Source organism: Lynx rufus, unplaced genomic scaffold (genome assembly GCF_022079265.1).
Source record: "Lynx rufus isolate CCGP_SWC_20201006 ecotype Redwood Valley unplaced genomic scaffold, mLynRuf1.p SCAF_4, whole genome shotgun sequence".
Lineage (NCBI taxonomy): Eukaryota > Metazoa > Chordata > Mammalia > Carnivora > Felidae > Lynx > Lynx rufus.
Window position 1 is genome coordinate 161,035,488 of NW_025814856.1, and position 23,140 is coordinate 161,058,627.

General features: G+C 38.9%; 1 protein-coding gene across 1 annotated transcript in view; it reads left to right on the top strand.

Annotated features, from left to right (window-relative positions):
• Positions 1–23,140, top strand: part of CNTNAP2 (contactin associated protein 2) — a 1,378,773-nt gene that overhangs the window by 286,594 nt on the left and 1,069,039 nt on the right. The window contains exon 5 of the mRNA XM_047095265.1: positions 21,534–21,737. Within this exon, the coding sequence (XP_046951221.1) occupies positions 21,534–21,737 (204 nt within the window). The remainder of the gene's footprint in view (positions 1–21,533; positions 21,738–23,140) is intronic.

The window sequence follows — 23,140 nt, forward strand, 5'->3', positions numbered from 1 at the left end:
CACATGCACCAAATACATGTCCACGCAGCGGGGGAAAAGGAGCGCATCTGTCAAATCGTAACATTCAGCGTTGTGCTCATCTGTGAAGAGATTTGCAGTCTGCCGATCATTTTTCTCAAGGACAATTTAAATATTTCTTTATTGTATTTTTACTTTCATATATGTGGTATTTTAACATGGCTCTTCCTTCTTCTATTAAAGGAATGAATGCAGTGTAAATACAGTCAGTTCTAATTATTCACAGTAGTTACGTCCTAGAAATATAGTTGCCATGAAGACTGAATTGGCAGATACAGAAACACCGCTCCCAGGAGAAAGGCAGGGTTCGGTTCTTATGAGCCTCTGGTCACTACATTTTTGTCAGCCAATCAATACGTAACTTTGCTTTCTTTGTATTTTTACTTAAGGCCATCTTATCTATTTGGTATGTCTTGTGGGTTCATTAACATTGAACTCACAGCAGCACTCTACGTCTTGCCTGAATCAGGTTTATCAAACACATGGATTTTCTCCGTAAGGAACCTCACGGTTTTCTTGCAACTTGGGAGCATTCCATGGCCCTTCAGCACTACTCTGGGGAGAGACACAGTTTAAAAAACAGAATCATCCCCCAAAAAACAAAATGCAAAAAAATATGTATATATATATATTTTTGTTTGTTTGTTTGTTTTGCATTTTGTTTTTTATATATATAAATACCATATATAAGTACTATATATATATATATATATATATATATATATATGTATGGTACTAAATCGTGAAAGGAACACCTTTTTTTATAGTACAAAAGCTGAAACAAGAAGGTAGAGCATTGCCTTATTTGACCTTAGCTGGTAATGTAAGTATCATGTGACTCAAAATTTTGGTGCCTCTTCACATGTCCATGAGTTGGGGATGCAACTAAATTTTAGTGAGTACGCAAATTTAAATTTGCACATACAGAACCTTCCAGTAATGAAGGGTCAGCTGTACCTGTTAATTGGTGATGCTTTAAAATATATGAAGTTTTCTGGGGCGCCTGGGTGGCTCAGTCGGTTAAGCGTCTGACTTCGGCTCAGGTCATGATCTCGCGGTTCGTGAGTTCGAGCCCTGAGTCGGGCTCTGTGCTGACAGCTCTGGTCCGGAACCTGCTTCGGATTCTGCGTCTCCCTCTCTGTCTCTGCCCTTGCCCCACTCACACTCTGTCTCTCAAACGTTAAAAAAAAGTTTTAAAAAACAGGAGATTTTCTGTCCAAAATCTCAACGAATGAAGCTCCAGTTTATGGTGTTTTTTTTTTCTCCTTCCCTCCCTTCTTTCTCCCTTTCTCCCTCCCTTCTTTTTTATGTTTAGTGTTATTACGGTAGTATAGAGGGATAGAATTTTGTATCATTTGATGCCATTAAAATATGTTTTTTTTTTACCATCCACTCTTTGTCTTTGTAGCACCAACCAATTTTCTAAAGAATTTGCCTTTTAAGCAATAAAAGTCCTTGTTTATATATACTGAAGTAATTCACAGATAAATTATATCTGGAAAATTAAATTCAGGGTTATTATGATTCACTTAGTCTTATATTTTGACGGTATTCAAATCTAAAGAGATGTGTGGCCAAATAAAAAAATATCTGTGAGGTGCTAGCTAGCAGCCCAAATCAGCTGTTCAGCATTTAAAAATAGGGAGATTTCATTGCAGTGTTGGATTTCGGAACTTTCTTGGATACCGAACGTTTGAATAAGCAGAATTGCTGCATAGTGTGCTACAGGTGGATAGAGACTGCCTCTCGAGTGAGACATCCCAGATTCTCCCTGTTGTTTCTCAACTGGCAAGACCAGATTTTTAAGCCATTAAGTTAGCATCTTTCCCCTATTGGTTTCTTTAATCAGGGTGCATCTTGTCTCTATTACCCATGCGTGTACTTGTGTCAGAAGTGAAAAAGTGAACAATCAATGGTTTTGACAACAAGCCAGAATCACCGATTTGTGTGAACTGTGTGTCCCCTCTGAGCACGGAACTTACGACTTCTAATTTCAGAAGTCGCCGATTATTTCCGCGCCGTCAGGGCTGGTTTTCTGCACAAGTGGTAGGAGCGTTGCTCATTTATGGAGATGAATTAATTCGGTGCTCAGCAGGGCCTCCATGGGCGCGTGGGTGTCACGAAGTAATGGACGGCACCCAGATCCACAGTGAATCAGAATCCCTCCAATGCCCCCGCCACTGAGGTGTGCTGACGACCGGGCCACGGAGCACTTTTCAGTGTCTTACCAGACAGGTCCCAACTGCTCTAGTGGAGAGGAGAGAGCGCATTGTGTCACAACACGTGTACATTCTGGGCTTTATTAATCCTATTTTATGGTTGAGGTAGAAGGTTCACCCAAAGGCCTGTGAAATCGAGCCAAAAATAAAGCAGAGCTGCAATATACTACATCCTGTGCATAAACTCCAAACGTGTTAAGCATATGTTCTGTCTCTTGCAAGTGAGTGCAGATCATTTGTACTCATTTGCCTTTCAGGAAAGTATAGAAAGTAAATAAATAAAAATGACCATCTTTATTAGTCACTTAGTGCATATATCTAGTTGTCCAGGAAAACGTGTAAAAGCTGTAGAAGTGTATACTGTTTGGAAAGATATTAATTTCACACTTGAAAATAATATTTTCTTAAGGTATGGATTTGAATGAGATAGAGCATTTAATATAGGATAGCTAAAGGTTTGAGACACCTCTGAGATTCTTTCTAAACATGAGGGTTGTGCAAATGATTAAATTTAAATATATTTCAAAGAGGAATTTTTGAGACGGTTTTGTTTTATACTAGTTTCAGTTCTATTAAAAATCCTGTTGTTTTTGTGGTATTGGATTTGTTATACCACTGGAGAAAATTCTGCCTGTAAATATTTGTCTGAAAATCTTCAATCAGTATAGAAGCTTTAACTATTTCACGACTCCGGGTGGCAACAATGCATCATCAAAAAGCTTGACATTCTTTAATGATGGCTACCTTCTGAATTCTGGCTTTGATATAACCTTTGTAGACACCATTAGACCATCAGCTTCTTTGAGACAAGGTCTTTGCTGTCTCTTTCTCTGCACTGTCTTCCATTCTTCCCGCTCTCTGACATCAGCACAGGAGATATTTTCCCAGGATGCGAATCTGAACACACGCCTTCCCCTAAGGATGCCGTCATTACTCACATAGACTCCTGTCTTCTACGTGGGGCATTAGGTTCTTCATGTACCAGTTCTAACCCTGCCCCGAATATGGGACCCTTACATATTAAAGGCACACAGAACTACTGAGCTCGTCTGAACAGTCAGTCGAATATGCTGTTTCCCCATCGGTCTGGATTCCTTATTCCACCTTACTGCTTTTTTCACCTCGGGAGAGTTGGTCTAGTAGTTCTTTCTTAAAACTCACCCCTTTACCTCAGCGGCCCCACCTTCTTGGCACAGTGCTACGGGTGTAGAAGTTATTTCACAGGACGGTGGTGGATCTCATGTAATGCCCGAAGTTCCGAAACCTCCCACGAAAGTCCACCAGAGTCATAAGTCAAAGCCAAGCGGCAAGGGTCGTTTATTGCAGGTTCGAACCTGGTCCTCTGCGCACTCGTCGCCAGTGACGCAAGAGGCCGCGATCAGGGTTGGTACAGCGTTTTTATAGACAGAGACAAATAGCACAGGGGAGGTTTCAAATTATGAGGGGCCTGATTAGTTGATTTTAAAGTAAGGACATTTGTTGTTCTCTGATTGGGCGTCCTTTGTCTGTCCTTTGGCGGGAAGGCTTTGTCCCTTACTTGTGGCGGGAGGAAAAAAGGGGGAAGGGGGAAGGGGGTAGGGTAGGTGAGGAATGTGCTAAGCAAGCAGGTTTACAGAAGCGAGAAATGCCGGTTAGTTTATGTACAATCACTCATTCCATTACATATCAGACTACATTTAGGAAGGTTTACAACCCATTCTACTACACAGCGGGTTACATTCAGGAAAGGCCTCACAATGCTCGTAGCAAACAGCAAGCAAAACAGACTTCTCAGCAATTGTATTTCTTATCAAAGATCCATAATAAGCAGAAGAGAGAACTTAGCTTTAAACTAAGGCAGGGCTGTCATTTGGATTTAAAGCTGTTCTTTTCACTCAGACGTTTGATAATGGTTTCTAAAATGTACCATAGAGGAGATTTTTGCATATCTAGCCCGCATTTCTAAGAACTCTTCTTTTTCTTGCTTGGCCAAAACTTTGATTTTTCTCTCCTTCTCTTTTCTGTGATACAGTAAGGGAATTTTCTGCTGAGGGTGTTTTGGAATATAGTGTATCTGAAGGACAGTAAGGCCAATAGGTATGTTTTAAAATACAATGTGTCTAAAACTTAAAGTACAGTCAGGCTAACAGGTCAAGGAACAACTGCCATTAGGAAGAGATTTTATTACAGTTCCCAAGAGGAATGCCATGAGGGACAGGAAGGGGGTGCGGGGAACACAAGAGGAAGCATTGGGTCAGCCAGGCAGAGGGAGAAGAGAGAAAATAGGCAAGAACCTTAATTATGGGTCCCGGACCCTGTGTGAGAGCCTGACGGAGGAGATGTCCGGTCTGGGCTGTATGCTCTCGATTGGTTGGTTTTTTATTTGGGGAGTGCGTGTGCAGGAATTAGCTGACCCTGGGGAGGCGGGGGGAAGCCCCAGATGTGAAAGCGGGGATACAGAACATGAAAGACAATGTTAGTACAGAGGGGAGAGCGGAAGCAAGCCGGGGCAGCTGTAGGAAATGACCAGGGTCGTGGAGCCCCGTCACCCCGCTCTGTGTCCACCATTCCCCCTTCACTACATGGATATGATTTGTCTTCTTCTCATTACTCTATAAACTACCATGAAAGCAGTGCCTCAAAACAGGTCCCTAATTCCAACTGCTATCCTTTAGCCTGTGTACAGTTGAAATTTGATCTCAACGCTGACAACGCAGTTTTAAATGGAACCAGAAATGAAGTCAGTTTAACTGAATAGTGATAAAGAATGTCTGAAATAAATGTTAGGAATAATTTCTATCAAAATACATTCTGGGGGGGTTTATTGATGTCTAGTCCCTTTCTTCATCTGTGGAATACTTATTTAGGATTTATAATTCTAGATAGTCTTCTCCTAAGCAGAAAAATAGATTGTGTATGGTCAAAAACTGTGGAGCTATTTTGAGTAAACGGCAGTATTATCACAGAGAAGGCAAGTCTAATTTGTTTGACTTTTCAATTTACAAAAATAAATAAAAATAGCTTCCACATGGATTTCCTACAAATAGATTTTATGCTAATTTTCCGAAATTGCTTATTATCTCTGCATTATCAGATGTATTAGAGCTATAACTCTGCTCCGAAGTATATCAGTCTGATTTTCTGATGTCACTGAGAATCACTGTTTTGGGGGAAGCAAAGAGAACCTTAGGCTTTTTGGTTTTTGTGTGTTTTTTGGGGCTTTTTGATGTGGAATATTGTAATTTCAAAAAATTACTAATATTTCCCTGTGTCTTATTCAAGTGGGCCAGCCATGTGATTAGCAAATCATAATTTATCACATTATAGTTTCTCATGAAATAATCCATTAATAAAAAATATAGAGAGCAAGTTGTGTATCCCAAGTTAGTGTTAAATTTGTTAAAAGGCAAGTATCTTTTAAACTTACTCAGTTAAGGGGATCCTGGGTGGCTCAGTCCGTTAAGCATCCGACTTCAGCTCGGGTCATGATCTCACGGTTCGTGAGTTTGAGCCCCGTGTCGGGCTCTGTGCTGACAGGTCAGAGACTGGAGCCTGTTTCAGATTCTGTGTCTCCTTCTATCTCTCCCCCTTCCCCAGCTCATGTTCTGTCTGTCTCTCTCTCTTTCTCAAAAATAAACATTAAAAAATAAAAATAAAAAAACTTATTCAGTTAAAAGGAAAAAATGTGTATACACACACACACTGTGTTTAAATTCATACTGGAGCTATATCTTTTAGTCTTTGACTTATAAAGAAACAAACTTATAAAGAAACTCCATGTGAGTATAATAAAAGCATTTCATGTTTTAAACTACTTTTTCACATCGGAAGCTCACAGTTATAAATTTATGTGAATACATGCCACTAAATCATGCATAAGTCTGTACTCTTAGAGAGTAAACTGCATTGTACCAGGTATGGTTTTGAAGGAAAATAAAAACAGTGGAGTTCTCCTTTTGCCTTGTCTCAAACACCAGTTACATTTAGATCAGTTTAAGAAGTATTTATTTTTCAGGAAATACAAAGAGAAAGAATCCAAAATCTGTACCTTAGGAAAGCTTCGAATCCACAGAGGATATCAGACCCATCAAGAGATCATTTTAACTTAAGATAAGAAGTGATATGATAAAAGTGTTCAAGGGTGCCATGGGACAGTCATCAAGGGCTATTTCATGCAAGGAAAGCTTTTCTAGTAGGTGAGGATTATCTGAAGCTCGGAGGATGCCTGAACTTTATACACACACACACACACACACATATATACATAGATATATATACATAGATATGTGTGTATATATATGTGTGTATGTACGTATATATATATATATACATACACATACACACACACACACACACACACACACACACAGATGTTTGTTGAAAGAAGGGAGCACAGTGTGAGGGAATGTACTGGGTGGTGAGCGAGGGATCCAGCTGGTGTACCACAGCTAGCACATAAAGAGAAAAATGGCATTAAAATGTGAGCCATGGAAAAAGGGAGAGGCTCTATCAGGGAGAGTCTTGCAGGCCATGCTGAAGAGTTTTTTGGCCGAAAAGTGTATTTCAGAAAGATCCTCTTAGCTTCTGTGTGGAGAATAGATTTAAGGGAAATGAGGAGGATGGGAATTGTCCACTAACACTGTTAATGCAGTAGATACTCTGTGAGGTGATGGTAGCTTGGTGGTCATACATATAAAAAGTAAGCTGTTTGAAAAACGTACACATGCTGATCTGCGGGGTAACAGAAGGAGCTCCACAGATGGAGGGAGAGAGCTAGATGGGACAGAGATGCAGGTGTGAATTGGGAGAGAGAAAACAGTGGGCAGTGTAGGCACAGAGGGGAGGGATCCCCTTCTGTGGAGAGACAAAAGGGAGAAGAGAAGCTGTGGATTGTGGCATTGTGTTAGGACAAGAGAAAAACCTCTCCGGACCAAAGACTGGGGACTGAGAACTATGGAACTGAAGGTCAGAGTTTCCAAAAGTGCCTGACTTTTCTCTGGACCTAAGCTATGGTCTGCACCTGGAGGGCTGGGAGCTGGGGCATGATAATGATCTCAGGGGCGCACTGGGAGAGAATAGTCCCCTCTCCCGAGTGCTGTGGGAAGAGGATTTATTGCCTCCCAAAGACAAAAGACCCTGCATGCACCAGCCAGAGCCCCTTTGGTGAAAGGGCAGAGTGGCGTCATTCCAGAACCGAGTCCTTGTGGTGCAAGATTCTTGAAGACAGGGAGTTTTGAATCCCAGCTAAGTGCCTAGGAGACGCTGGAGACTGTGGAGCAGGAAAAACCAGCCTGTCCTCACTGCTCTGTGAGGGCTGCCTGAATGGCATGGTTTGGGACACCCGGTCTGGGGAGGAGAGATTGGGGGGGGGTGTCACCATTTTCCTCGCATTCACCGACACGATGGGGCTTCAGGGCACACAGGACAGCGGCCCCCAGGGGAGGTGGGACCTGCTTACACCCAACCCCACCCGTCTATGCCTCCTACCTGCTTATCGACGGGAGTGGGACTGACACTGAACCAGATGGCCTCTCCTCCAGACCACCACAGCCGTGGGTCCCAGGCACCAACAGACAACTCCTGCGGGTTTGAATGTTAGGCTTTCTTTTTCTTTTTTCTTTCCTCTCTTTTCTTGTTCTTTCTACCCTCTTGTTTTTTTGGTTGTTTATTTTTTTTTTGTTTGATTTTGGTTTTTTTTTTTTCCTTTGGAATCAGGCTCATAGTTTCTCATTTGATTTTTTGTCACATGTTACCATATATATATATTTTTTCTTTCTCTGCTTTGTTTAATCAGGCATTTTTACTCTATTCTTTTTATACCTTTTCTCTATCTTTGTCGTCTTTATGTTCCTTTCTCTCTCTCTACAGTAAGCCTTATAATTTCTTTGATTCTCTGCTTGCTGGTTCCCCCCAACCCTTCATTTTTTTTTCTTTGTATGGGATCAGGTCCCCTGTTCTTTCCTTTTTTCCAGGGTTACTTCAACGAACAAATCAAAGCACACCTGGTGGAAGGTCTAAACAGTCCAGCACTATGAGAAAGGAAGAGCTGACTGACCAGGGGGATAGAGGAGCCAGAGTGCACACAACACACTCAGAAACACTTACTGCAGTGCCAGGCCCTGGACGGTGTACGACCCCTTTTTAATACGGTAGTTTTTGCAGGTACAGGACACAAAGCAAGCAATTACAACACATAAAATACAGAAACCTAGTCAAAATGATGAAACAGAAGATTCTCCCCAAAAGAAACTCCAGGAAGAAATGACAGCCAAAGAATTGCTCACGACGGATGTAAACAATACAGCTGAACAAGAATTTAGAATAACAGTCACAAGACTGATAGCCGGGCCTGAAAAAAGCATGGAAGACAGCAGAGCATCTAGTGCTGCAGAGATCAAAGACCTAAGAAATAGTCACAGTGAATTAAGAAATGTTGTGAGATGCAGAATAAACTAGACGAAGTGACAGCAAGGATGGAAGAAGCAGAGGAGAGAGTAGGTGAAATAGGAGATAAAATTATGGACAACAATAAAACAGAAACAAAGAGGGAAAGGAAGTTACTAGACTACTCAGGGAGAATTAGAGACCTAAGTGATTCAGTGAACCAAAATAATACCCATATCATAGGAGTTCCGTAAGAAGAAGAAGGAGAGAAAGGGGCAGAAGGTTTATTTGTACAAATTATAGCTGAGAACTTTACTAATATGGGGAAAGAAACAGGCATACAAGTCTAAGAGGCACAGAGAACTCCCTTCACAATCAGCAAAAATAGGTCAACAGCACAACTTATCATAGTGAAACTGGCAAAATACAAAGCTAAAGAGAGAATTCCGAAAGCAACTAGGGACATACAGGCTTTAACCTACAAGGGTAGACACATAAGGGAAGTAGCAGATATGTCCACTGAAACTTGGCAGGCCAGAAGGGAGTGGCAGGAAATATTCAAATTGCTGAATAGGAAAAAATATGCAGCCAAGAATCCTTTATCCAGCAAGGCTTTCATTCAGAGTAGGAGAGATAAAGCCTTCCCCAGATAAACAAAAACTAAAGGAGTTCATGACCACTAAACCAGTCCTGTAGGAGATCCCAGGGGGAACTCTGTAAGTGGAATGCAGCAAAGACTACAAAGGACCAGAGACATCACCACAAGCATGAAACCTACAGATAACACAGTGACACTAAATCCATATCTTTCAATAATCACTGTGAAAGTAAATTGACTAAATGCCCTCATCAAAAGACATAGGGTATCAGAATGGATAAAAAAAAAAACAAAAACAAAACAAGATCCATCTATATGCTGCCTACAAGAGACTTATTTTAGACCTGAGGACACCTGCAGATTGGAAAAATGGGGGGTAGAGAACGATCTGTCATGCTACTGGATGTCAAAAGAAAGCTGGACTAGCTATACTTACATCAGACAAACTAGATTTTAAAACAAACACTGTAAACAAGAGATGCAACGGGCATTATGTCATAATTAAGGGGTCTGTCCATCAAGAAAAGCTAACAATCGTAAATGTTTATGCCCCCAGCATGAAAGTAACCAAATATATAAATCAATTAATCACAAACATAAATGTATAGATAATAATACCGTGATTGTAGGGGACTTTAATACTCCACTTACAACAATGGACTGACCATCTAGGCAAAAAGTCAATAAGGAAACAATGGCTCTGAATGACACATTGGACCAGATGGACTTAACATATATATTCATAACTTTTCACCCAAAAGCAGAATACAGATTGTTCTCAAGTGCACATGGAACATTCTCCAAAATAGATCACATACTGGGTCACAAAAAAACTCTCAACAAAAGGATTGAGATCATACCATGCGTATTTTCAGATCACAATGCTATGAAAGTTGAAATAAACCAGAAGAAAACATTTGGAAAGCCCCCAGATACTTGGAGGTTGAAGAACATCCTACTAAAGAATGAATGAGTCAATCCTGAAATTAAGAAATTAAAAAAAAAATAGATGAAGCAAATGAAATGAAAACACGATAGTCCAAGCCCTTTGAGATGCAGCAAAGGCAGTCCTAGAAGGAAAATACATTGCAATTCAGGTCTATCTCAAGAAGCAAGAAAGGTCCAAAATACAGAACCTAACCTCACACCTGAAGGACCTAGAAAGGGAGCATCAAAGAAAGTCCAAAGCAACTAGAAAAAGAGAAATAATAAAGATTAGAGCAGAAATAAACAGAATAAAAAAAAAACAGTATAAAAGATCAATGTATCAACAGCTGGTTTTTTTGAAAGAATAAAAATTGATAACCCCCTAGACAGACTTCTCAAAAAAAAAGAGGACCCAAAATAGATAGCATTATGAATTAAAGGTATCACAACGCACACCACAGAAATACAAACAGTTATTAGAGAACATTATGAAAAATTACATGCCCACAAACTGGACAGCCTGGGAGAAATGGACAAGTTCCTATGCATTCACACTGTACCAAACTCAAATGGGAAGAATTAGAAAATTTGAACAGACCCATAACCAGTGAAGAGATTGAATAGGTTATCAAAAAATCTCCCAACAAATAAGAGTCCTGTGTCAGATGGCTCCCCAGGGGAATTCTACCAGGCATTTAAAGCAGAGTTAATACCTATTCTGTTCCAAAAAATAGAAATAGAAGGAAAGTTTCCAGACTCATTCTATGAAGCCAGCATTGCCTTGATTCCAAAACCAAAGACCCCACTAAAAAGGAGAATTACGGGCCAATATCCTTGATGAACATGGATGTAAAAATTATCAACAAGATACTAGCAAATCAAATTCAACAGTGATTATTTTTTTAATGCTTATTTATTTTTGAGAGACAGAGCATGAGCAGAGGAAGGGAAGAGAAAGAGGAAGACACAGAATCCGAAGCAGGCTCCAGGCTCTGAGCTGTCAGCAGAGAGCCTGACACATGGCTCGAACCCACTAACTGTGAGATCATGACCTGGGCCAGAGTTGTACACTTAACCTACTGAGCCACCCAAGCACCCTAAACTCAACAGTATATTGAAAGCATTATTCACCATGATCACGTGGGATTCATTCCTGAGCTTCAGGGCTGGTTCAGTATTTGCAAATCAACCAACATGTTGCATCACATTAATAAAAGAAAGGATAAGAACCATATGATCCTCTCAATAGAAGCAGGAAAAATATTTGACAAAATACAGCATCCTTTCTTAACAAAAACCCTCAAGAAAGTCGGGATAGAAGGAACATACCTTAACATCATAAAAGCCATATATGAAATTCCCACAGCTAATATGATCATCAATGGGGAAAACTGAGAGCTTCCCCCCTGAGATCAGGAACACAACAGGGATGTCCACTCTCACCACCGTTGTTTAACATAGTGTTGGAAGTCCTAGCCTCAGCAGTCAGGCAACAAAATGAAATAAAAGGCATCCAAATTGGCAGAGAAAGTCAAACTTTCACTTCTTCACAAATGACATGATACTCTACATGGAAAACCAGAAAGACTCAACCAAAAACTGCTAGAGCTTATACATGAATTCAGCAAAGTTGCTGGATATAAAATCAGTATACAGAAATCAGTTGCATTTCTATACACCAATAATGAAGCAACAGAAAGAGATATCAAGGAATCATTCCCATTTACAATTGCACCAAGAACTATAAAATACCTAGGAATAAACCAACCAAAGAGGTAAAAGATGTGTATGCTGAAAACTATAGAAAGCTTATGAAAGAAATTGAAGACACAAAGAAATGGAAAAACATTCCATGCTCATGGATTGGAAGGACAATTATTGTTAAAATGTCAAAACTGCCCAATGCAATCTACACATTCAGTGCAATCTCAATCAAAATAGCACCAGCATTCTTCACAGAACTAGAACAAACAATCATAAAATTGTATGGATCCACAAGACTCTGAATAGTCAAAGTAATGTTGAAAAAGAATACCAAAGCTGGAGGCATCACAATTCCAGACTTTAGCCTGTATTACAAAGCTGTAATCATCAAGACAGTATGGTATTGGCACAAAGACAGACACATAGACCAACGGAATAGAATAGAGAACCCAGAATGGATCCACAAATATATGGCCAACTAATCTTCGACAAAGCAGGAAAGACTATCCAGTGGAAAAAAGACAGCCTCTTTAGCAAATGGTGCTGGGAGAACTGGACAGCGACATGCAGAAGAATGAACCTGGACCACTTTCTTACGCCATACACAAAATGAACTCAAAATGGATGAAAGATGTAAATGTGAGACAGGAAACCAAAAACTACAGGAGAGAACAGGCTGCAACCTCTTTGACCTCGGCTGCAGCAACTTCTTACCTGACATGCCTCTGGAGGCAAGGGAAATAAAAGCAAAAATGAATTGTTGGGACTTAATCAAGATAAAAAAGCCTCTGCACAGCAAAGGAAATAACAAAACTAAAAGGCAACCAATGGAATGGGAGGAGATATTTGCAAATGATATATCAGATAAAGGGTTAGTATCAAAAATATATAAATAACGTACCAAACTCAATACACAAAAAACAAATAATCCAGCGAAGAAACGGGCAGAAGATATGGATAGACACTTTTCCAAAGAAGACATTCAGATGGCAAACAGACGCACGAAATGGTGCTCAACATTGCTCATCATCAGGGAATTACAAATCAAAACCACATCAAGATACCACCTTATGCTGGTCAGAGTGGCTAAAATTAACAATTTAGGAAACAACAGATGTTGGCAAGGATGTGGAGAGTGTTACCCTCTTGCACTGTTGGTGCGAATGCAAACTCATACAGCCACTTTGGAAAACGGTATGGGGTTCCTCTAAAAATTAAAAATAGAATTACCGCTACAACCTAGTAATAGCACTACTAGAAATGTATCTAAAGGATACAGGAGTGCTGATTCGAAGGGGCACATGCACCCCAATGTTTATAGCAGCACTATCAACAATAGATAAATTATAGAAAGAGCCCAAATGTCCATCAACTGGTGAATGGATAAAGAAGATATGGTATATTGCACAACGTGGATGGAACTGGAGGGTATTTTGCTAGGTGAAATAAGCCAGTCCGAGAAAGACAGATACCATATGCTTTTACTCATATGTGGAATTTGAGAAACTTAGCAGACCATAGGGGAAGGGAGGGAAAAATTAGATACAAAAAGGGAGGCAAACTGTAAGAGACTCTTAAATACAGAGAACAAACTGACGGGTGATGGGGGTGGGGTAAATGGGTGATAGGTATGAGGAAGGCACTTGTTGGGATGAGCACTGGGTGTTGTATACAAGTGATGAATCACAGGAATCTACTCCTGAAGCCAAGACTGCATTTATGTTAGCTAACTTGACAATAAGTAAAATATTAATAAAAAAGAAAGAAAGAAAACATAGACATTTTAAATTTCACAGGGCTTGGAACTGGGCAGATGTGACTGCATGAGATAGGAAGACACTAAAGAAAGCCTCAGGTCTCTGTCTTGAGTGACTGGATAATGGATCCAAGGGCAGAGGTGGCCGGCCCAGAGAAGGAATTATGTGTTGGATGCATAGAGTTAGATTTACCTGTGGAAAGTCCATTTGGATCTTCCAGGCAGTTAGATACCAGAGTCCAATCCTATGGAAAAATAAAATCAGACTCCTCTGATGTTGTTTTTCTGCCATGAGTTATCAAGTACTTAAGGGCAAAGCAACACAATTTAAGGAGAAATATTGCACAAATTGTGAGATGCTGACCTTCATGTAAGAGCCTTGAAGGTTTTTGTTTTATTACTTCCCCCAAATAGAAGTGACTTTTCAGAGTCTATATCTAGATAATTTTTGAAGTATTTGGAAAAGGCTTATTTTGCTATTATTCTAAATTACCTGTTACTGACATTTTGGAATCTATTTTAACTCTTTAGGTTTAAACCACAGGTATATTGAAAGAAAAGGCAGTGGTTTAGAAGAAAGAAATTAATCAGATCAGAGTAGTGTGCCGATGAGATGAGATAGATTATGTTCTTCCAGAGTTAATACCTGTTGGTTGAATAATACCAAGTTAATTAATAATAATGGAACGAATTGTATCCCTCCACCCCCCACACACAAAAAATAGCCTAACATTACCATTCTTTTCTTCTGATAGTTGAAACCTTGGATATATGAAAAATTGTCATGCCCAAGGGGAATCAGAATGGTTCTTGAAATTTCTTCCAATCTGGTGATTCTGGTTTTTAATGAAAAAGTAAAACAATAGTGTATTTAATACTTTAATCCAATTTATTGAAATATGAATGACAACATGAAATCATTTAACAAATACTTACTGAGTCCCAACTGTTTCTAAGGCACTGCGTACTGGGCTTCAGGATGAAGGAAAACAAAGTCTCTGACGCATATGTTTTCAGAAGAGGAGAATGTGTACCATGCTGTAAATATATAAACACATGAACATGTCAGGTAGAGATAAATGTTGTGAAGAATAGAAGTGAGTTGAATAGATGGAGGGTAAAGATGGCAGCAGGCATGCTGTTTTGTAAGGAATGGTCAACGTATTCAAAATTAATTGGGGCATCTGTTGGATCAGTAGGCATCTGACTTTTGGTTTTCTGCTCAGGTCATGATATCGTGGTTTGTAAGATTGAGCCCCACATCGGTCACTGTGCTGTTACTGTGGAACCTGCTTGGTTTTCTCTTTCTCCCTTTCAATCTCTGTCCCTCGCTCACGCACATGTTCTCTCTCTCTCAAAATAAATAAACATTAAAAAAAGATACCCATACTTTAAAAAAGAATATATAGATTTGCATTTATGCAACATTTACAAAACTAAGGAAATTTCACCTGGTAGTGTTTTTAAACTTTACTTCCAGAGATATATTTCAAACTATTGAAAGTGGCCTGGGTATGTATTTATATAAATGTAATGTTAAAAATGGGTGCCTGGCTGGCTCAGTATGTAGGGCATGTGACACTTGATCTCAAGGTCATGAGTCAAAACCCATGTTGAGCATAGAGCTTACATAATACGATGTACAAAATAGGAAATTATTTTTTTTCAAAATAGGAAATTATTTTTAAAACTTAAAGCTCATGTGCAGTAGAGTACTATGTAGCCATTGAAAATTTCATTGAAGAAAAATTTAGCAGAAAAAATACTGGAATAATATATATAGAAAAACATTGAGTATTTTGATAACTATGTGGTATAATTGTATATAATGTAAATGGCCTTTTTTTGCTTTCATATATGATATAAAATTTTTACAGTGAGTACATATTTTATGATAATAAAACAACTTTTTTTAAAATATCAAACCCTTTAGATTACCACTTAAATTAATGGTCACTTCAGGGGCGCCTAGATGGCTCAGTCGGTTAAGCATCCAATGTCAGCTCAAGTCATGATCTCATGGTCTGTGGGCTTTAGCCCTGCGCTGGGCTCTGTGCTGACAGCTGAAAGCCTGGAGCCTGCTTCGCATTGTGTCTCTCTTTCTCTTTGCCCCTCCCTCTGCTCACACTCTGTCTCCCTGTCAAAATAAAATAAAGACATGAAAAAAAATTAATAGTCACTTCAGTGTATTTAAATAGTAATCAGTAATCACTTAAATATTACTACTGCTTTTAAAAGTCACTATGCAAAAAGATTTGATTGAAATGGAGAGAGCTTCAAAATCATAGCAAATCTTTGTGAAATCAGCTACTAAGAAATACTTCCTAAATTTGTGTCCTTTTTCTTTCAGTCATCTGTTTGTGTGAAAGGATATAAAATACAGATAGATTACAATGATGTATATTTACAGAAAAACTATTTTGTGCTTTCTAAAAAGCAAACTAAAAAAACAAGCTGTAAGTTTCTCAGTACCATGCGAATTTGGGGCTTCTTGGAAAAATGTCTGATTTCTACATTCAGGGCAAGGACATTGCAAGATGAAGTTAGAGAATTTTGTAGTGCCAGGAAGTGAGGAATTGAGTGAGTGAGTAAGAGAGAGAGAGAAAGAGAGAGAGAGAGAACGCGAAGCGGGGGGGGGGGGGGCAGAGCAGGAGGTGCCACAGGGCAAATAGACAAAAGAGATGGTCTGAAAGAGCTCCTGATGGCCAAAGCTGGAACACTTTGAGTACTGGCAGTATTCAGTTCAACTCAAAGCATAAACATGTGCAATCCCACAGTGATATACATGAGTAAATGAATAGAACAAATCTTCCTTCAGAAGAATTCCAAGCAATACATGTAGATACTTCTGTCTCCATGAGCTGGAGTTAATTCCCCTTACCCTATGTATGGACTGAACCCTGGTGACTCATTTCCCCAGAGAGTAAAAGGAAAACAAAACAAAAGGAAAAACAGTAAGGCGGCAGATATCACCTTAGCCAACGTCACTAGGGAGAAGTTACGTTGAGATGGTGCTTCCCCTGGTAAGTGATGACACCGCAAGTCTATGGTGGTCTCCCCACACAGCTGTAACACCAGTCCAGTCCTCAAAAATTCAGACCTACGTAGGCTGAGGAAGAGTCAACAAAATATGAGACTGGTAGTCTTCTAACGTGTCAGAGTTAGAGAGGACTAAGAAACTGTCACCAGTTGGAGGAAACTAAGGAAACATGCTGACTGAATGCATTGAGAAATCCTGAAAAAGAAAAGACAAGACATTTGTGAAAGCTGGCGAAATCTCAACATGGTCTGTATTTCAATGAATAGTGTTCTACCTAAGTTAATGTCTTAGATTTGACACATATGCAGGTTACCTACAGTGTTAACAGTAGAAGAAGCTGAGTGAGGGTGTATGGGAACCCTGTTCTGTCTTTGGAACCTTTTCTGTTTATCTGAAATTATTCCAAAATAAAAGTTTTATTATAAAGAAAGTAGCAAAAACAAATTCTCATTGAAGAAATTGGACATCCGACTGATGGTATGTTTTTAGCTAGCAAAAATCCTCTTTTGGAAAAAAAGTGACATAAAAACTAATATTTATGGATAAAAACCAAACAGTGGAGTGTAATCCATATGTTTGTGTGTGTATATATATACGTATATATGGATTATATAGATTTGTTATATACATATACACACACATACATATTCTGTGTATGCAAATTCAAATGATCAGAAATGGACATTATGAGCAGCACCTGAATGGCTCAGTTGGTTAAGCGTCCAACTTTGGCTCGGGTCATGATCTCACCATATGTGAGTTTGAGCCCTGCATCTGGCTCTGTGCTGATAGCTCAGAGCCTGGAGCCTGCTTCAGATTGTGTGTCTTCCTCTGTCTCTGCCCCTCCCCTGCTTGTGCTCTCTCTCTCAAGAATAAATAAACATAAAAAAATTAATAAATGGACATTATGAGTAGCTATTTCAGTAAAATAGAATTATGTCCTTTTGATTTTGTTCTTTTTAAAATTTCTTTAAACGTTTATTTATTTTTGAGACAGAGACAGAGCATGAATGGGGAGGGTCAGAGAGAGAGGGAGACACAGAATCCGAAACAGGCTCCAGGCTCTGAGCAGTCAGCACAGAGCCCGACACGGGGCTCGAACTCACGGACCGCGAGATCGTGACCTGAGCCTAAGTCGGACGCTTAACCGACTGAGCCACCCAGGCGCCCCATTGATTTTGTTCTTTAACCCTTTTGTATTCTCAGTTCTTTTGCAAGAAAGTGAAATATTTATAAGAAAACAGGAAATCAGAAGTAGTTCCTAAGTACTTATTTTGGAGTGCTGTATTCAAATACATTTTTATTTCTTTCAAACAAATAGGCTAAATTACCATTTCAAATTATATATATGCTTACTTTATGTAAGTGGCTTGGTGCATGAAGGTCAATAAAACATGAATTAGCTAAAGCATACAATTTCTCAACTAATATTTGTAAATATTATTTATCCAAAACTCAAGCTGCTTATCAGTCAACATTTTGAACCATAACCAAAGAAAATGACATTCTTGTCTCTCTCTCTCCACCCCTCCATACACACACACACACACACACACACACACACACACCTATGCATATATCTATATAGAATGATGTTTGGATAATTCCTCACATTAAATAGGTGGGTAGGTGGGTAGATGAATAACTGTGTAAAATGTAGAAGGATGTGCACCAACCTTTTGCCCATATTGATCATATTGGTGATCTCCTATGTTCAGAATTTACTTTCTACATCTCTGTTTCTGTATTAATTTCCTTTCAATTGGAAACATACATTATATTTTAGTAAAAAAATATAGCAAAGATAGTTTTTAAATATTAAAATCTTTAGATGGTAAACCCTCCTCCAAAATATCCAAATTCGGAAAGTAAAGACTAAGAATGAAATTAAAATGAAAAGGAAACAGCCTTCTCTACCATGACATTTTGATGAATTGGGCACGTTACCAGCTCTCTGAGTTATTGTTAGAAACAGAATTGGGGAAGCACTGTGATTTTGCATTCAGTCTTTGACTAGCCATTGTTGTTGTTCAGATTGCTTAAACAGTTCAGCCATACATATTTAATCACTGCATAGAAAACTTAATTCTAGGGAGTGGTAAGCAATCAGGGTAATAGGGGTGGGGGGGAAGGTGGCTTGTCCCAAAATAAGCACAACATAGTATTAGATGTCAAATGAAATTTAAATATATTTTGGTAGGAAATAGAATTAAATTCTGATAGTTTTTATAATATCCCAGACTCTCTTCAGAGTGTACAGTATGTTTTTCTGTAAGAATTTTATATCACAGATTATTTAGAGGAATTTTGTAATTTCAAAGACCACTCTAAGCTCACGTCCACATACTGATATGCAAGCTTTAACTTAGTCATAGGAGAACAGCTTTGGTTTCATAATGCAAGAGTGCTGGCTTGCAGAGCATTTTATCAGTTTCTCGAATGACCATTGACCACTTACCATTTGTCAGATGAGTGTTGGTCCACATGAATAGGGTTCCTTTATGTGTTTCTTAATATTCTAGGGCTGCGTGAAGAGATCAACCATGCCCATCCTTCTTCTCACTTTTTCCATTGTCCTAAAAGTGAGGACGAGAGGCACCGACATTTGTGCTATTCTGTGCCTGGAACTGATTGTAGATTTTGATTTAGAAGAAGATAGGGGAGGGGTGAATTCTTTCTTCTATCTAAGCTCAGGGAACATTTCCTTCCTGAGAGATGAATGGGGAATATTTTATGTCAATTAATATATATTGAAGGTGTATAAAACAATGATGTGTCTATTATTCAACTGTCACTGACATGAAATTGACTGCAAAATTACTTTCTGGAGTTCAGAATTTACTCCCTCCTCCTGACTTTTCGTTTATGCACTTTTCAAGACAAAAAGTAATTTCTACTGACTGCTGGATTATAAATTCAACCTGGGATTTTATAATCATATTCCACTTTTTTTTTTCTCTCTTACCTCTCATCACAGATGATAAAGATATTGCAGTTGGAATTCAGCTGTGACAGTATAGATGATTAAGCTAAAGTCTAATTGGCTTTGCAGTGTTAGCAGAAGCCTAAATTTAATGGTTGGTTTTTCCCCCATAGTAAAATAAACCTCTGTGATTTACAGCCTTCGAGAACAGAATTCTGTTGATTAAGAAGGTCTTTCTATGGACGGTAAAGAATTGACTATATGGATGAAAATTTAAAGTGCAAAGTTATATTTTTCTTTCTGAACTTTGTAGAATGCAACAATTCTCTAATTAAATAAGAACTAAATAGGAGCAAAACTTGTAATGGCAAGTGATGCACAAAGTGGATGTGGCCATGGTGACTACATTCTGTCCCAGCACCGAAGCTACCATGGGGTGGCCCGCTTAAAGTATTCCCTGTGGCAACTGAAGCAAACAAGTGCCAGAGAACTAGGGCAGGAGATGAGAAAACATTTCTCCAGGAGACTTTAGACTTGTTATTATTTTTCTCCAATGTCACTCTGGAATTCTTTAGCAAGACCTTGCCCCAAACTGAGAGGCGGGCTTCATTCAGGCTTGTAATTCTAAAGTAATTAAAGCTATCTAGTTTGACTAGGTTTTGTTTTATTTTTTAAATTTGTTTTTGATGTTTATTCATTTCTGAGAGAGAGAGAGAGAGCACGAGCTGTCTCTGGGGGAGGGGCAGAGAGGGAGACTTAGAATCCAAAGCAGGCTCCAGGCTCTGAGCTGTCAGCGCAGAGCCCGAAGTGGGACTCGAACCCACGAACTGTGAGATCATGACCTTAGCTAAAGTCAGACGCTTAATAGACTGAGCCACCCAGGTGCCCCATGACTAGGTTTTCTATTATTTAAAAGTAAAAGCTGAAAGGAAAGGGTTTTTACAAATATTTTTAATGACAGAGGTCTAATTATAACTAAGCTTCTGTTTGTACTCAAAACTTGATATGAATAATTACAGTTCATCTTTGAGCCATCCCATGGATTGGGAATTTACTAACCAATAGTGCATAATAAGTAAGATACATTTCATTTTTCTTTCTGGTGTGAGTAAGTAGCAATTATGAAACTAATCCACTCCCCCCCATCACCTGTTTCTAAGGATGGTGACAAAATTGTTCATGCTTCCAAAAAGTTTATATAATTTTATGTCTTCAATAAAATTCTCTAAACTCAAATTAGAGTTACTCTAGTCAGAGATGAGGCTAGATATTTGTTCTTCTAACACATATATGGGTAAGGATGTCTTTGCTCATGGTAGCAAAAAACATGGGCAGTCTGTCTCTCTCTTCCAAAGACATGCAGCTAACAAGAAATTTCAGGCAGATGTGAGGTCCAAGAGCAAATAGTAAGAAGCTTCTTAAAGTTCAATTAGCTATAAACTCTGGGTACTACCATAAAGGCTACTGAAAATGGAGTTGAATATAAACCGTTAGAAAAATGAGTACACCCTCAAACCCTGCATTCCAGGATCCTTTATTCTTATATCAAAAAATAAATTTGTGAGTGAAGTGTATATTTAAAAACCATGAGTAGCCCCATTTAAGAAAGATAATATTAAAATCTCATAATATGTCAAAGATTTTTAAAAAATTACTTTTTTCCAGTAAACTCCAGACTCCCAAGTTAATATTTGAAGCATATAAATAATTAATGGAATTTATGTTGTTAGTATTATAATTGAAGGAAGATTTTATGCTACTAAAGGTCCCTTTGATCATTTTTTATGAATACCTTCCCTAAAATTTATTTCAGAACACATAAGCCAAAAGAAGAAGTAGAACAAGAACAAGGACTCTAGATTTTTCAGGAAAAAACACTTCTTTCTCATTTATTCTGTGCAGACATCCATTGGAAGTGGGTGTATTTTGCAGTGGGTAGCGACATATAAGAATTGAAATAAAATGTTACTTGTTTCTTCTTTTAGGGGCTGATGTTATCAACTTTGATGGCCACGTTGTGTTACCATATAGATTCAGAAACAAGAAGATGAAAACACTTAAAGATGTCATCGCCTTGAAATTTAAAACCTCTGAAAGTGAAGGGGTGATCTTGCATGGAGAAGGACAGCAAGGGGATTACATTACCCTGGAACTGAAAAAAGCCAAGCTGGTCTTCAGCTTAAACCTAGGTATGTTCTGACTTTTGGCCCCATTCTTTCCTTTTATTAGTATTCCCATTAGTAAAAGGTTAATGTTCCTTAATCCTTAAAACGTAAATTAAAAAAAAGCAGTTCCTATTATGTTTTCAGTTTATTTTTAATCCATAGTGGGTTAATCCATTTTAATTCACATATACTTATTCATTAAAAAATAATTATTACATTCTTGGCCTAAGCAAGGTACTGTACTAATATCTGAGATATGGTGGTGAGCAAATAGAGAAGGTTCTTGAGTTCACGAAATGTATGACCTAGTGGAGGAGTCAGACGATATCTTATCTATTATTATTTTAAACCAACTGGATCAAAAGCAATGACTTCAAATAATGATAAGTAGTATCAGTTCCATTAAATAGGCTAAGATGATAAAGGATACTAGAGGCAAGAACGGTCAACATTGGAATAAGTATTGAGGAATATCCTTCCCGGGAAGATACTCAAGCTGAGATCTCAGTTATGACTAAAACTAGCCATGAGAATGTTGAGGAGAAAAAGCAGTCCAAGGTAGCAATCCCTACTGATGAAAATCTGGCCTGCTCGGGGAACAGGAAGGAGGCTGGTGGGGGTGGATGAAATGAGTCAGTGGGAGAGAAGACAAAATCTGGAAGTTGGGGATTGTTCAAATCCTATTAAGATGCTGTACGGCATGGTAAAGGTTTTAGATATTATTCTTTAAGGAAGAGAAACTATAGGTAGGCTTTAAACCATGTGGCCTCATGATCTTATTTTTAAAAGTTTTGCTGAATCTTCTGTAAAATAAAATGCTTGCGTTTGCACGAGAGGCAAAGCCAGACTTCCGCATCATGCAAGTGAGCGATGGCCCTGGCTTGCGGAGGTGGCCGTCAGCAGAGATGCAGGGAAGTAGGTCTAGCTGGGACATGGTTTTAGCGGTAAGTTCAGCCTGCTTGGTAATTAGAAAGAAAGAGAATTAGCAAAGGAGAATTCCTCGACACCTAATGGATGTAAGTGCCGTTTTCAGAAGTAGAGACAACTCTGTTTTCTCTATAGAGTTTCTTCTAAGAAAGGATCATGAGTTTCTTCTAATAGAGGAGGTCTAAAATGGACATGGTGCATTTCAGTTGCCTGTTAGACACAGGGGGTTGCATGTATGAGATTGAGAGAAGGTGTTACATGGAGACTGAGGGGAGTGGACCGTGGCAGGTGGAAACAGTGGTGTCAGAGACCAGGAAGAGAAAAGATGTGGCTGCTGTTTCGGATTCACCTAAGATGTCACGAAGAGGAAGACAGGCAGGTGAATATTGGCTGACGCCCCATAGAAGTTACTGCTGCCTTTCTCTCCGTGGAATAGAAAGGACAGTAGTTTTATTGACATAGGTTTAAGAAAAGATAAGAAATGTGGAAGCGAGTTTTTC